This window comes from Bos indicus, chromosome 5 (assembly GCF_029378745.1).
Source record: "Bos indicus isolate NIAB-ARS_2022 breed Sahiwal x Tharparkar chromosome 5, NIAB-ARS_B.indTharparkar_mat_pri_1.0, whole genome shotgun sequence".
Classification (NCBI taxonomy): domain Eukaryota; kingdom Metazoa; phylum Chordata; class Mammalia; order Artiodactyla; family Bovidae; genus Bos; species Bos indicus.
The window spans coordinates 97,419,120-97,436,003 of NC_091764.1; the positions used below are offsets into that span (position 1 = coordinate 97,419,120).

The following is a 16,884-nucleotide window of genomic DNA, read 5'->3' on the forward strand; positions in this document are numbered from 1 at the left end:
CCGTTCAGTGGCTAAGTTGTGTCCGACACTTTGCGCCCCCATGGACTGCAGCCTGCCAGGCTCCCTGTCCTTCATCGTCTCCCGAAGCAAAGGGTATATCCTTGGGTTCTAGCTAAAGTAAAATAAACCATGTATATTTTGCTTCAAATCATAACATAACACAAATTAAAAGTTTAAAGAAATAGAATAGAATGAATAGTCAGTACATAAATTATCTAATAATTATTCCAGTAAATTAATGTCATATGGCTTAAAATTAAAATCAGAATTTAATCCACACACATTTGGGTAACCTGCATACATTGGGTAAGAACAGAAAATTCAAGCCGTATGTTTGAGATGTAACTTTAGTCAAGAACTCTTTAGGCATCTTTTACTTCTTTTTAGTAAGTTAGCCAAAAAAGTTCATTCGGGAAAAATCTGAGTGAACCTTTTGGCCAACCAATATTTACTTGAAAGATTTTAAACCATGAATCCCCTCCTTGACCCTGTATTCTCAAGGTGGCTACCTTCCATTCATTTCTGGAAGCCCAGCTAAAGTGTTACTTCCTCTGTGAAGCCTACCCTAAATTCCCAGGTGAAATTAATGAGTCTCTCCTCTGTGCGTACCTAGTCTGTTGGGTCCTGGCCAGTATCACACATACTATAACACTACGAGTTATTCACCTGTCGAAATAGTAACCAACAAAATGACACGCTCTCAAAAGGCAGCAGCTGTGTCTTACACTCTTAGTACCTCCGCTCTCTGGAGGACTACTAGAACCCGGACAGGAGTTTACCAGGATTTTCCAGAAATGAATGCCCAGTGTAGTTAATCAAAAGCTGTGGGCAAGAGGGGCTTAAGTAAAACGAAGAAGTGGCAACTGACAGAAAAACACGGATTAAAAAGCATCTTTGGGGAGGATTTCTGCTCTGTCCATGAAGGATTACCTGCTATTATGCCTTCCATAGACAGCTAGAAAACCAGAGAAAATACACAAAACACTCTTTTCAGATATTGTGTAACAGGCAGTGCGCAACTGTGAGCCCCATGAGAAGGGAGACAAGTGAGCTCTATCACTTCCCCAGCTTCCTGCTGGAAGGCAGCTCCCAGGATGCAGACCAGGGAGGAAAAGCAGCCACAATGAGTTGAAGAGGGACAGAGCTCGCCAGGACGAAGGTGTCTAGCACTTACAGGACAGAAGATGGGAGGGGAGGGTGTTCCATAAGCACACTCAAAGAGTGCACCGGGCACCCCCAAACACTTGGCACTAACCTATGAATTTATGGGCTGAAATTTCACAAGGCTGCAGAAAGGCCCAGGACAGCAGTAAGCCAAACAATTTCTGAAACTCACATAGGGCTCAGAGTAGCTCATGTTCCCAGAAGCCAGAGTGGAAAGATGTCATAATACACGAGGCAGTGGGTAGCATGATCAGAAGGGTACTGCCTTAGGAGGGAGGCTTAATAAACCAGGCTAGGCTGCTCTAGATGAGCCTTAACCAAACTCAAAAGCAAGCCTGCTGCTGCTGCTGCTAAGTCGCTTCAGTTATGTCCAACTCTGTGAGACCCCAGAGACGGCAGCCCACCAGGCTCCCCCATCCCTGGGATTCTCCAGGCAAGAACACTGGAGTGGGTTGCCATTTCCTTCTCCAATGCATGAGAGTGAAAAGTGAAAGTGAAGTTGCTCAGTCGTGTCCAACTCTTAGCGACCCCATGGACTGCAACCTAGCAGGCTCCTCCGTCCATGGGATTTTCCAGGCAAGAGTACTGGAGTGGGGTGTCACTGCCTTCTCCACAAAAGCAAGCCTAGAAAGAACCAAACTGATGACAACTTATGCCAGAACCAAGTCCAACATCCTTTAAAGGAATCAAACAAAATCCAGCACCTAAAAACAAGATTTACAATGTTTGGCATACAGTAAAAAAATTTCCAGACATGAAAAAAGTAGGAAAATGGGAAAATGTGACATGGGAAAGCTCCTCGTTTAAGAAAAAAGAAAGATCCAGAAAGGATAGACTGACAAGGGTTAAGAGTTAATATAACTCTCAAAAAAGAGACAAACAAACATAAGCATGATAATCGAAAGCTGAAAAACACGATTATCTGAAGTTAAATACATTTCCCCTCATAGCTCAGTTGGTAAAGAATCTGCCTGCAATGCATGCGACCTGGGTTCGGTTCCTGGGTTAGGAATATCCCCTGGAGAAGGAAATGGCAACCTACTCCAGTATTCTTGCCTGGAGAATCCCCTGGGCAGAGGAGTCTGGCAGGCTACAGTCCATGGGGTCGCAACAGTCAGATACGACTTAGCGACTAAACCACTACCACCACCAAAAATACATTGGATGGGATTAAGGGCAGCATAGACACAACAGAAAAAAAGACCACTGAACCTGGAAACATAGCAATAAAAACTATCCAAAGCAGGACAGAAAGAAAAACAACTAAAAAAACAAAAAAGGTGCAACAGTGACCTGTGAGAAAACACAAGGCAATGGCACCCCTCTCCAGTACTCCTGCCTGGAAAATCCCGTGGACGGAGGAGCCTGGTGGGCTGCAGTCCTTGGTGTAGCTAAGAGTCGGGGACGACTGAGAGACTTCATTTTCACTTTTCACTTTCATGCATTGGAGAAGGAAATGGCAACCCACTCCGGTGTTCTTGCCTGGAGAATCCCAGGGACGGGGGAGCCTGGTGGGCTGCCGTCTATGGGGTCGCACAGAGTCGGACACGACTGAAGTGACTTAGTAGCAGCAGTCAAACATAGAAACTGGGAGAGGCAAGAATAGGAGAAATACTGAAGAAATAATGGCCAAAGTATTTGCTAAAAAGCTATAAACCTACAGATCAAAGACCATGTTGAGCCCATAAGTATGAATTCATCCTTTTCAATATATATCAGCTCAGTTCAGTCACTCAGTTGTGTGACTCTTTGTGACTCCCATGGACAGTAGCACGCCAGGCTTCCCTGTCCATCACCAACTCCTAAAGCTTGCTCAAACTCATGTCCATTGAGTCGGTGATGCCATCCAACCATCTCATCCTCTGATGTCCCCTTCTCCTCCTGCCTTCAATCTTTCCCAGCATCAGGGTCTTTTCATATGAGTCAGTTCTTCGCATCAGGTGGCCAAAGTATTGGGAGTTTCAGTTTCAGCATCAGTCCTTCCAGTGAATACTCAGGGCTGATTTTATTTAGGATTGACTGATTTGATCTCCTTGCAGTCCAAGGGACTCTCAAGAGTCTTCTCCAGCACCACAGTTCAAAAGCATCAATTCTTTGGCGCTCAGCTTTCTTTGTAGTCCAACTCTCACGTACATGACTACTGGAAAAACCATAGACTTGACTAGACAGACCTTTGTTGGCAAAATAATGTCTCTGCTTTTTAGTAAGTTGTCTAGGTTGGTCATAGCTTTCCTTCCAAGGAGTAAGCATCTTTCATGGCTGCAGTCACCATCTGCAGTGATTTTGGAGCCCAAGAAAATAAAGTCTGTCACTGTTTCCATTGTTTCCCCATTTATTTGCCATGAAGTGATGGGACCAGATGCCTTGATCTTAGTTTTTTGAAAGTTGAGTTTTAAGCCAACTTTTTCACTCTCCTCTTTCAATATATATATGAGTAAATATAAAATTAAATACTGATGTTAATGTGTGAGTTTGTATATATACACATGTGTATATTTCCTGCTTAAACACTGAGAAGGTATGGAAGTGGTTTCTAAACACCCCTCTCCACTGAAAGAACAGCACTCCTAAGAAATACTCAGTTCTAGTGCTGGGGCCAGGGAACATTATATTGTGCCAGAAATTTAAAATATGCTCAAAGAATAATGAGCGCACATGTAAAGGACACAGGAAGCTAAACTGATGGTATTTCAACTGGCCAAATTTGGAGCATTTTGAGACTGAAAATAAATAGTCATCCCTTGGTGTCCATGGAGGCACTGATTCCAGGACTCCCACAGTTACCAAGTCCCTGGATGCTCAAGTCATTTATATAAAATGGTGTAATATTTGTACATAACCTATGCAGTACTCCCATATACTTTAAAACATCTCTAGATTACTTATAGTATCTGCTGCTGCTACTGCTAAGTCGCTTCAGTTGTGTCCGACTCTGTGCGACCCATAGACAGCAGCCCACCAGGCTCCCCCGTCCCTGGGATTCTCCAGGCAAGAACACTGGAGTGGGTTGCCATTTCCTTTTCCAATGCAGGAAAGTGAAAAGTGAAAGTGAAGTCGCCCAGTCATGTCCGACTCTTGGTGACTCCATGGACTGCAGCCTACCAGGGTCCTCCAACCATGGGATTTTCCAGGCAAGAGTACTGGAGTGGGGTGCCATTGCCTTCTCTGACTTATAGTATCTAATACAATGCAAATACTATGGAAATTTATGCAAATGATATGTAAGTAGTGGTGCTGGTGCTCAGAAAAATTCAAGTTTTGTTTTTTGGAACTTTCTGGAATTTTTTTCCTGAATATTTTCAGTCTGCCCTTAGGTGAATCTGTGGGTGTAGAACCCACAGATGTGGAAGGCTGAATGTCATGACTTTAACAGATCATAACCCACTGAATAAAATAGGAATTCACTGTTCCACACTGACTTAAATAAATGAATAAATACTGGGGAGAAGAGAAGGGTCTTCCTTACAGTAAAATGCAAACCAATAAACGTAGAAGGAATGATAAAGTCAGAAAACCACTATTTGGAAACCATCACTGTATAATGAATTCAAGCAAGAAATATCAATGGATAGTATAACTGGTGAAAGAAATGGTCTTGAAAAACAAAATTACACAGTCTCACAATATCTCCTCAAAAACATAGTCATCATAAAAGAAAAAAGAAAGAAAAAAACCTTATAACAATAATGGGCAAAACTGACATTCTTATATAAATAAAAACAGAAAGAATTTGCTTCCAGCTGACCTGCACTGTAAGAAATGCTACAAGAAGTTCTTCAAACTAAGAACAAATATCATCAATGGATGCTTCAGTCTACAGGAAGGGATTAAGAATTCCTGAAATGATAAGCACATGAGTACATATTCTATACATAGGTTTTCTTCTCTTAATTTCTTTAAAAGATATTATTTAAGGGTCTTTAATAAAAGGCACAGACACACCTTCTTAGAGACTTCATGCAAAGAGACAAGAACAGATACAGGCACAGAGATTTCCTGGAGCACGGAACAAAGTGAGGTTGCTCTCACAAATCTTCTCTATGGTTTACAGTGACCATTCTCCCGGTATGTCCCACTCTTCTGAATAAGACTCACACTTCGCTGGTTTACGGCCACCTTTAAAAGGTTAACTGAAGCGCTATTCCACATACAATGTAACAGGTAATAAAGGAATGAATTACCAACATTTCAAAGATAGTACCTGGGGGGAACTATACTCTTAGGATCAACCATGGGTCTGGAGGTCACTCAGAGAAGACTGGGGCTCTGATTGAGACTCACCCCTGGCTGACTCCTTTGTCACTCCACTTTCCAATGTGGAGGTGAGGCCTGGCAGGTGGCAGAGGCAGGTCTCTGATGCATGCCAGGGCCAACTTCCTTTATTATTTTATTTGTCTGGCTAATAGGTGGGTGAGTGAGAAAGACATGAATAAACTGATCATTTGAAATCCAGCTCCCTTGTGTTCTTCATATCAACCTTTTCCATCGATTCATGCTTCTCTCAACATGAATAAACTGATCATTTGAAATCCAGCTCCCTCGTGTTCTTCATATCAACCTTTTCCATCGATTCATGCTTCTCTCACCTACCATCTTCCACTTAAACTTCAAGCACTCTCTCTCAACATTACCCATGATTTCAGAACCTTCACTGCTGTTTTTCGAGATTTTGCTCCACCAAGGAAAGCCTCAGGCTCCTTTTAATTGTCAAAACCTCCTTCATGTATATCATCTTCTTAACAACCAAGCACAGACCTCCCAACAGATCTGCTTAGTATCACTGAAGCTTTTACACTATATATGTTCGTAATAAGACTGTCCCCTTCCTAGGCAACAAGACAATATTATGTTTGTATCCAAGGTCAGTTGCAAAAACATCATATGTGTACACACCATCATGTCCTCACTCCCATGCGCATGTATTTATCACCAGGAGTGAACAGTCTTATAACTTTGATACATAAAACATCAATATTGTATTTCTCTCGTATTTCATTTCTGTAGAATGACATAAAAAAACTGAGATTCATTAAAAAATAGGAGTGGTTGAATTTTAAGTAAGAAGTCCTCTGGGAATCTAATTTGCATCAAATCTACATTTTGCTTTTGTGCTCTGTCTCAGTCATTTGTGGCTACATTCTAATTTTTTAATTTCTGCTTTTCTCTTAAGTGTGTTACATTTCAGAAGAAGCTGCTACTTCAGAGACTTCTAGGAAAGAAAGGAAAGTCTTTAGGTTTTAAAAGAGGAACCTTGCTAATGTAATGTTACTTGGCATTTGTGTGGAGCATAAATTATACCCTGCGATGTTTACCCAAAAGGGTTAAGACCAAAGAAAGAATCTGCTTGCTTATTAAAAAAAAAAAAAAAGAAAAAAACGCACACATTACCTCAGTCAGAGAATCCAAACTCGCCCAGGCACAACCTCCGCAGATCACCCACCAGCATTAGCACTGTGTCAGATGACATTACAGAACAATACTGAACTCTGTGCAGGGCTTGAATATATTGTTTCGAAAGAATACACTGTCATTAACTTGAATAAAGCTTTCTGAAATCAAACCTGTGGGTACAGCCCTCACTGTGTGGCCCTTTTACTACTTTGAGAAACAGCCTCATCCCGAAAGCAGCAGAGGAGGAAAAAAAGAGATTAGGAATAAAGGCAACAGTGATGAGTCACCCCTGCCCAGTCCTGCAGGCAGATGCGGGGCTTTATACCAGGCGGAACAATGTCAAAGCAGGAGGCTCAGGACTTCCTTCCCTGGTGGTTCAGTGTTTAGGAAACCACCTTCCAATGCAAGGGACGTGGGTTCCATCCCTGGTCGGGGGAACTAAGATCCCACATGCCATGGGCCAACTAAGCCTGCACACCACAACTAAGACTCCACACAGCCAAAAGTAATAAGTAAATAATTAAAAAAAAAAAAAGGCAGGAGGCTCTGTAAGGAACAAGGCCTCTAAAAATCCAAACCAGCTGATGTCCCTCACCCTATTTCCCTTTACAGCCTAGTGATTTTTACCATGGGTTTCCCTAGAATTGGAAACTGAGTTGTCTTTTTTAAAAAAAAAAAGTATAACTAACTTCTAATACTATATTTGTTTCAGGTGTACAACAGTAATTTGATATTTTTATACCTTACAAAAGATGACCATGATAAATCCAGGTACCATCTATCAACACAGAGAGTTATTACAGTATTACAATTATATTCCTGATGCTGTGCTTTACACCCTGGGACTTGTCTATTTTATAACTGCAAGTCTGTACCTCTTAACCTCCCCCACAACTCCCCTCTGGCAACCACCAATGCATTCTCTGCATCCATGAGTCTGAAACTGAGTCTTATTCCACATACAAAATAGTTAAAACTCGATATCCAGATGCCAACTTGAGATGGCAGTTCTCTAGGCCATGAACTGAAGCTCTCTAAATGCCAATGTTTAATCTAGAAAGTGGAAAGAACAAAGGACATCCCTGGCGGTCAGGTGGTTAGGATGCCGCACTCCCAATGCAGAGGGCCCAGGGTTCAGTTTCTGGTCAGGGAACTAGATCCCACATACCGCCGAGGAAAATTCTGCATGCTGCAACTAAGACCCACTGCAGCAAAAGAAAGGAAGGAAGGAAAGAAAAGAAGGGAAGGAGGGAAAGGGGGAAGTGAGGGAAGAAAGAAGGGAGGAAGTGGGGAACGGAAAAAAGGTCACACACAGTATGGGAGGTAAGGATTAGCTACAATTACTGTTAATATCATGACTATACTTACTATTTCCACCCAACCGTCTTCCTGGCCTACCTTTTCTAATCACTGTTCGAGACGTTTCTTCTTCACGAGTGAAGCACAAGCAGTAACTTAAATATTCACTGGCTTTTTTTTGTTTCCTGGCAGCCTGGCCACTGCCTCTTGTTGCCATTTCTGTTTTCACATCGCTCTCAGCACGCTCATAAAGTGATTTTTCTACCTTCAGTAGCCAAATCCCAAGATTCCTCTTAACTATAAGCTACTTTTCATGAGCGTTCCTCTCTCCAGCACCTGTTCTCAATGATCTCAACAACCAAGGTTCGAAGAGGTGAAAAATAAAGCCAGGGCAACACAGCCAGTTGGAAGCCAAGTCCCAATTAAAATCCAGGTTATGGAAGCCTTGTAAACTGTTGGTGAGAATATAATTTGGTGCAGCCACTATGGGAAAACAGTATGGAGGTTCCTTTAAAAACTAAAAACAGTACTACCATACGATCCAGCAATCCCGCTCCTGTGCATATATTCAGAAAAAACAAACACTAAATTGAAAAGATACATGCACCCCAATGTTCACAGCAGCATGATTTACAAGTAACAAGATATGGAAACAAACAAGTGCTCATCAACAGATTACCGGATTAAGATGTGGTAATACATACACACTGGAATAGTAGCCTTAGAAAAGAATGAAACACTGCCATTCGCAGCAAAGTGGATGGACCTGGAGAATATTATGCCTCATGACAGAAGTCAGGCCGAGCAAAGACAAATGCTGTATGACATCACATATATGCAGAATCTAAAAAATAATAAAAACGAATGTATATGCAAAACAGAAGCAGATTTACAGGTGTAGAAAAAAAACAACTTGTAGTTACTAAAGAGGAGAAGAAGTGGGGAGGGACAAATTAGAAGTATGAAATTAACACATGCAAACTATTAGACATAAAATAGATAAGCCACATGGATACACTGTATAGCACAGGAAATTAGGCCCATTATATTGAAATAACCTATAATGGAACATAATCTACAAAATACTGAATCATTATGCTGTACACCTGAAACTAACAGACTACTGCAAATCAACTACACTTGGATAAAAAATAATAAAATCCAAGGAGCAATGCAACCACATCCAGCTGTGTTGCATTAACTGCAGTGCACTAACTATTCACTCCCAGAGTTCCCAGGGACGATTTTAAATCTGAGGTTAACTTGCCTTAACACCAAACCTTCTTGTAGATGCTTCCCATGCTAGTCAACTTATGAAGTATGAGTTAGTTCAAATGCTCAAAGAAGAAACAGTTATTCCAGAAAAATATTAAATATTCTCAAAGTTCTGGGTTTTTTGTTATTTATTTTTTAGTTTTTTGTTTGCTTTCAGAATTTCCCTGAAAAGTTGACTCATTGGAAAAGACCCTAATGCTGGGAAGGACTGGGGGCAGGAGGAGAAGGGGACAACAGAGGATGAGATGGCTGGATGGCATCACCAACTCGATGGACACGGGTTTGGGTAGACTCTGGGAGTTGGTGATGGACAGGGAGGGCTGGTGTGCTGCGATTCATGGGGTTGCAAAGAGTTGGACACGACTGAGCGACTGAACTGAACTGAAAGTGGGACAGGGGCTTCCCTGGTGGCTCAGACAGTAAAAGAATCTGCCTGCAATGCAGGAGACCCGGGTTCGATCCCTGGGTTTGGAAGATCTCCCCGGAGAAGGGAATGGCTCCCCACTTCAGTATTCTTATCTGGAGAATCCCATGGACAGAGGAGCCTGGTGGGCTACAGTGCAATGAGTCACAAAGAGTCAGACACAACTGCGTGACTAACACTTTCACTTCTTAAAGTGGGGACAAAAATAGATCACACAGGCCTCATCCAGTTCTATAAATGTAAGATGTTTTCTGTATTATACTATACCAGGTTAAGTAAACCAGGGTAGGTCAACCAAGTCATTTATAGTTCCTCATTTTTTGTGAGGAGAGGAAGACAGAAAGACTTTGGGAGGAGAGAGGGCATAGTTCACAGGAAGAAGAGGCATGATCAGGCTGACTGTGAGCAGCAATACTTGCAATTCCAGAAGCGATCAAGGACAGAACACAAGTGTCCACCTCTAAGTTTCTAAAGATAAAGGTGTATCTTTTAAATCTGATTGCACAAGGATACATGAAGATGGGAAATTCATTAATGCTGGCTTCTCTGGAGAATCACATATTCCTTAAAACAACAGAAACTAACGAGAAGATGGGTAACAGGATACAACGTGCTGTTTTGTGTAAGAACCAGATGAGTTTACTGAAGTCTAACACTGAGGCCTGCGGGGGAAGACTGAGAGCTTGTATTTCCTCATCTATAAAGCAGATGAAGTACTGGGAAGAATGAGATGGTACATGGACCATTTATAAAGCACCATTTGGGTTTATTTTTGTTTTTTAAGGACAGCGTGGAATAGTGTAACTAGTAGATTTGACATCAGTGATACAGGTTGAAGTTCAGCCTCTCTCTGCTACTTGTCTGATCAGGCACAAATCATTCAAACATATGTAATGATGTAAGAACTAAAGAGTTAATATATCTGTTGTGTAGGGGAAGGAAACTTTTAATATAAATAGTTCTATAAATGTAAGATGTTTTCTATTATACTGGACCAGGTTAAGTAAACCAGGGAAGGTCAACTAAATCATTTATAGTTCCTCATTTTTTGTGAGGAGAGGAAGACAGAAAGAGTAATTCTTATAGCAGAAATCCCATTCAGTTAAGAGAAAATCATTGGTCTTTGGGACACTCACATATACTTTTTAAGTGTGCTAGCCGCTCAGTCCTGTCTGACTCTTTGTGACCCATGGACTCTAGCCAACCAGGCTCCTCTGTTCATGGAATTCTCCAGGCAAGAATTCTCAAGTGGGTTGCCATGCCCTTCTCCAAGGGATCTTCCCAGTCTTTCCAGGTCTCCCACATTGCAGGCAGATTCTTTACCATCTGAGCCACCAGGGAAGCCCAGAGTGACCTATAGATATCAATTAAGTATAATTGTTCTATTGTGTCAGTTAGGATCTGTTACTTTACTAACTTTCTGTCTGGAAGGTCTATCCCTGATGTCAGTGGGGGACTTACTATATTCAATATCCTGTAATAACCTATAATGGAAAAGAATCTGAAAAAGAATATACTCACACACAAACACATAACTGAATCACTTTAAAATATACCTGAAATTAACACAATCTGGTAAATCAACTATACGTCAATAAATTTTCTTTAATGCAAACCCTTACCTTTCAAAAGTGGCTGGAAGGTTGGAATCTCTTGCAACTTGATGACATCAGGATCGTTGCTGACGTTCCTTGAGGCCTGGGAGCCTTGAGCTACAACCACAATATCGTCCATCTTGGCTCTATGCTTAGCTGGAGAAGGGGTCACTGAAAATAAAGTTACATCGCTCAGGAGTTGCATGTTATTTAGCCACCTCTGTCTCAACAAGGCTGTTTTCACTGTAGTCATTAAAAAGGACATTCCTACACACAAAAAAATGTTAACTGTACTTACCCTGTGGTGGGGGCTGGAGTAGGGGAGATGAATTACAGAGGACCTGTTTTCTATGGTGTTAAAAAATCCTCAGACTTTACAGGAACATAAGCTATCTATTGGAGAAGGAAATGGCAACCCACTCCAGTATTCCTGCGAGAATTCTATGGACCAAAGAGCCTAGTGGGCTAACGTCTGTGGGGTCACAAAGAGTCAGACACGAATAAGCAACTAACACACACGTGCCATCTATAAAAGTGCTTTTGTAACTAAAAGTTTATGCAACACACAAAATAAGCAGATTGTTTTTGTTTCTTTGATCCTCCTGATGTTTGTCCCTATTTCCCAATGAGAAAATAAGGGTACAAGATTTAGCTGTGACTTACTCAAGGTCAACAGTGCTAGAGACAGAGTTAAGAAGGGAATGGGAGGTAAATGGATTATTGGTATACATGGCCCATCCCTGCCATGCTGGGGTTGCAAAACTGTAGCCACCCTACCACAGTAAGCCTGGTACATTGAATAGATCCTAGTTATCGCAAAAAAAAAAAACCAACAACCCTGAGTGTCAACCCTAGATGACCACACCAGCCTCCTCACCCCTTAAAGTCACAGGGCAGAAAAAACCAGTGGGACAACGGTAGGCTGAGCCAAAATTAAGAAATTTGAAGGACTGATAAAGAGGCAGATCAATTTCAGGTTTCTAGGCAAATGTAAGCCATTTAGAAGAAAGTGATTTAAGGACGCCCCAGGCCAAGACATCCTGCGTTCCCAAACATCTTCTGGTTGGGGAAAGAATGAATCTTTATTGTTTTACACTCTAGAAGGTAGTATTTGCAGGCTTACCATAATCATGTCTCAAGGGTTGATCCAAACATGCCATAGAACCATCCTGCCTCCTGCAGGCTAAAGTCCCTGGAGGCATGGCCTTCACTCTTAGAATCTCAGCTGCTTTCACTGCTCTTCAAGAAATGTCTCTTAGCCTCTTTTGGTAATTTATCTAATGTTTTTACAAACCTCAAGCCAGAAATCTTTCCTGGGACAAAGTGATTCCTCTATCCCCAGACTCCAGAGGATAACAGACTTCACTAGATTCCAGATAGCCTCTACTGCTGCTGCTGCTGCTAAGTCACTTCAGTCATGTCCGACTCTGTGCGACCCCGTAGACGGCAGCCCACCAGGCTCCTCCGTCTATGGGATTTTTTCAGGCAAGAGTACTGGAGTGGGGTGCCGTTGCCTTCTCCGAGGTAGCCTCTACTGCTTGTCTGTAAAATGGGGCTACTGAGAGGATTAAACATGAACACATGTGACGCACTTAGCCTATACTATTTGGCAGCATTGGTTAGTATGCTCTGGTACTGGTCAGAACCCATGCTGTTGGTTAGAAGGCGAACAAGCCTATTAAAAAGACGACATACTTCTTGCAAAACATGATTCTGGCCTGACACAGAGGCAAGAAAGTAAAGGATAACAATTATTACTGTATTTGTTATAAGATACTGCATTCTGGATCTTCCAAAGAAATAAAAATGTAGCCATAGATATCGTTCACAGTTAAAAGCTATCTCAATCTAGCCCCCAGAATGGTCTGAACTAGCCTTGAAGGTCACATTTCAGTGTGGAATACCTCTAACTCTGTTAACTTCTACATTTCTGAATTACACGTCCTACCAAGGTCAGAGCAGTCCTATTTATGACCAGAACTCTTTTTAGGCCCCAGTTATAAGCCAGTTTGGATTAACCACTCCAGAGCTTATTATCCAGGGCAGCCCCAGTGGTTTTAGGGTTTGGTGTGTAGCAAATAAAAAAATAAAGGTGAAAACGATCCTCAATTAAGCATCAGCTGTGTGAGTGCTCACTACATTACAGGAACAAAAATCGTCCCATTTCTACATTAAACTCGAAGAGAAATCTAAAAAATACGGATGCGGAAAGAGTAGGGCAAAACATCAGAACTTGCCTTCATGGCCAACTTCTATATGAGAAAGAGAGCCGAAACACCTTCCGATGGGAAGATGCAGTTTCTGGACATGTTCGCACGCAAGGGTTCAAAGCGATTGTACACCTGTCACACGCCCCTTCTCAAAAGGAATTTCTAGGACCCATTTTTAAGGAGGAATCTGTTCTTTGAGGTTCTATGACCCATCCATTGTGCGACCCCAATCTCACCCTGACAGTCATGAATATTAAAGCCAAATATTAATTAGATAGTCTTTCAAGGAGTAAGCTGCAGCTGAGACGAATAGCTGTTTTGAAAATCAAAAATGGGCTTGGGCGCCCACGCTGGTTTACCTTGCAATCACAGCACTGGTTCCCATCAGGGGAATTAAGGCTAGGACAGATGATGGCTTTTTTTTTTTTTTTTTTGCTTTTTTAAGGAAAAAAGCACAGCGAGGGCTTTCTATGCGTTCCCGTCCGCCGGCCCCAGTCCCCAGCAGGCTGGGAAGGCAGCCCGCCCGGCATGCAGGCAGGGCTGGCTGGAGAAGGGTAGAATTAGTTAGGACACCGACCTGAGGAGTTCAGATCGTTGGGTCGGCTCTCGGCCTCGGAGCTCTGCTCACTGCCCATGATGCCGGCAGCGGTGGCAGCGGAGGAACGACGGAACGGGCGGCGACCGCTCAGGCGGAGGGGCGACAGAGCAGGGACCGGGGGACCGAGATGCGGAGGCTACACCTGCTGTGATATAGGGATGGTGCGCCCAGCCCACGCGGGGGCGCGGACGGTGGGGGACGGAGAGGCCCTATTTGGGGAAAGGCTTGCAGGGAGGCACCGCGGGGATGCACGCCGCTCGCCCTCCCGCCTTCTTTGGGGAAAGCAAAGGCTAGGAGGCGGGTGAACGCCGGGAACCAGCCACGCCTGCGACCGGCGGGCGGCGCCGCAATCACTCACTCGCTCCAGGGGCCGCAGGTTCGTTCCTTCCGCGACGCGGATTGGCAGCGACGGCTGCGCTCGGCGGTCAGTTCCGGGTTAGAGTGCCCCGCCCCCTGCCCGAGGGAGGGCCGGGAGACGCTAGCTACCCAGTACAGAGGGCGCAGCCTTAAAGGGCCAGATCGCCTCAAATGCAGAGCCGCTCCTAAGATTGAGTTGGTTCCTATGGTAGGGATGCGAGTCACCTTTAAGCATCATCTACACGCTAGGCAAGATACCTCTATAGTTGGAAATTTACTAGTAGGTTTTTGAGGGGTTTGTTTTTACCTGTGTTTGCGGTTTTTTTTTTTTTTTTTTTTTAATGTATTGCTCTTTTTCATTTTTTTACATGACATTTGTTTATATTTATTTTTGGTTGTACTGGGTCTTCCTTGCTGCAGGAAGGCTTTCTCTAGTTGTGTGGTACAGCGGCTACTCTTTACTAAGGTGCCTGGGCTTCTCATTGAGGTGACTTCTCTTGTTGCACAGCTTGGGCTCTAGATCATTGGTTCAGTAGTTGTGGTGCTTGGGCTTAGCTGTCCTACAACATGTGGGATCTTCCCAGACCAGGGATTGAACCCCTGTCCCCTTGTATAGATTGGCAGATTCTTTACCACTAAGCCACTGTGCTATGCTTAGTCACTCAGTCCTGACCGACTCTTTGCGACCCCATGGACTGTAACACACCAGGCTCCTCTGTCCGTGGGGATTATCCAGGCAAGAATACTGGAATGGGTTGCCATGCCTTCCTCCAGGGCATCTTCCCAACCCATTGATCTAACCTAGGTTTCCTGCATTGCAGGCGGATTCTTTACCATCGGAGCCACTAGGGAAGCCCTTTTGATATTTTTAAAAATTGAGATGTAATTGACATACAACATTATATTAGTTTCAGATGTACAACATTATGACTCAATATTTGCATATGTATGCTGCAAAATTTTAAATCCTCTTTTACAGATGGAAAAAGAGAGGTGCTGGATAGACTTAAGTTTGGAATCCACAACATCAAAGCACAAAGTTCCTATTTTAGTTCCCAAAGCTGGGAGTTTGGCAGTGGCAACCATACAAAAAATAAAAAATAAAAAAAAAAACACTAGATGATGAAGGAAGGAGCTGGAAATGAGAGAAGAATGAATAGAAAATGCTGATTCTTGGGTTAGGGTGTTTGTGCATCTTCAAAAGAAAGTGGATGCCACAAGTCTACTTTCTGAGAACCTTGACATTTACCCACAGGCATTCTGAAAGTAGAAAAGGCAAGAAGGAAGTAGAGATAATGTGTAAGAGAGACTGTCAACTTTGGCAGGTCAAGGATGTCAAGGTAGCAATGCTTTCCCATTCAGGAGTTGGGTGGCTATTGCATTTTCAGAACTTTACAGATCATATTGTTTCACAAAATTTTAGCTAATGACCTGAGTTTTCAAATAAACTATGATTTCATTATATATATATATATATTTACAAATTGAGTCAAAATCTAATTTTTTTAATTTTTAAAAACTTTTTATTTTATATTGGTGTATAAGCCAATTGGGCTTTCCAGGTGGCACAAGTGGTAAAGAACCCTCCTGCCAATGCAGAAGACAGAAAAGCTGCGGGTTTATCCCTGGGTTGGGAAGATCCCTGAAGGAGGGGCATGGCAACCCACTCCAGGATTCTTGCCTGGAGAATCCCATGGACAGAGATGCCTGGTGGGCTATAGTTCATAGGGTTGCAAAGAGTCAGACACAAGTGAAGTGACTTGGGCGATTAACAATGTTTTAATAGTTTCAGATGGACAGCAAAAGTACTCAGCCATACATATACACGTATCCATTCTCCCCTGCAAACTCCCTTCTCCTCCAGACTGTCACATAACATTGAGCCGAGCTCCCTGTGCTGTACAGTAGGTCCTTTTTAGTTATCCATTGTAAATATAGCAGTATGTGCATGTCAATCCCAAACTCCCTAACTATCCTTTCCCCTCTGGCAACCATAAATTCATTCCCTAGGTCTGTGAGTCTGTATCTATTTTGTAAATAAGTTCATTTACATTGAAGTGATAAAAGTATTATTAAAGAAGTATATTAAAGAAAGTATATTAAAGAAATGATAAAAGTATCATTTAGATTCTGCATATAAGAGATATCATATGATATTTCTCTTTTCCTGCCTGACTTACTTCACTCAGTATGACAATCTCTAGATTCATCTATGATGCTGCAATTGGCATTATTTCATTCTTTTTAATGGCTTAGTAATATTCCATTGTTTTATATTTTAAGCTCATCTGATGCCCATAAACAGATAACCTCTTCCTGGTAACTAGGTTGTAAGTGGTAAAGCTAGGATTTAGGATTCTCTGATTACAAATCTCATGCTCTTTCCTTTGCTCACCATTACAATACAATCATCCCTTGAGATTTATATAAACCACCAGGCTGATGGAACTGAAAGAGGTCTTGCCTGGGAAATTCCATGGACAGAGGAGCTTGGCGGGCTACAGTCCATAGGGGTCCCCAAAGAGTCAGACACCACTTAGTGGCTAAACAACAGCAACAATGCATGTGGGA

At 42.6% G+C, this 16,884-nt stretch overlaps 1 protein-coding gene across 2 annotated transcripts in view; it reads right to left on the reverse strand.

Moving 5' to 3' along the window:
• The window catches only part of BORCS5 (BLOC-1 related complex subunit 5), a 97,438-nt gene extending 83,035 nt beyond the window's left edge, over positions 1-14,403 (reverse strand). Inside the window, exons 1-2 of one of the 2 annotated variants that reach the window (XM_070790066.1) lie at positions 14,315-14,403; positions 11,176-11,319 (exon numbers count right to left, since the gene is read on the reverse strand). In XM_070790066.1, the coding sequence (XP_070646167.1) occupies positions 11,176-11,319; position 14,315 (145 nt within the window). In that variant the 5' untranslated portion in view covers positions 14,316-14,403. The other variant, XM_070790065.1, reaches the window with a different exon arrangement.
• Positions 14,404-16,884: the final 2,481 nt, after the last annotated feature.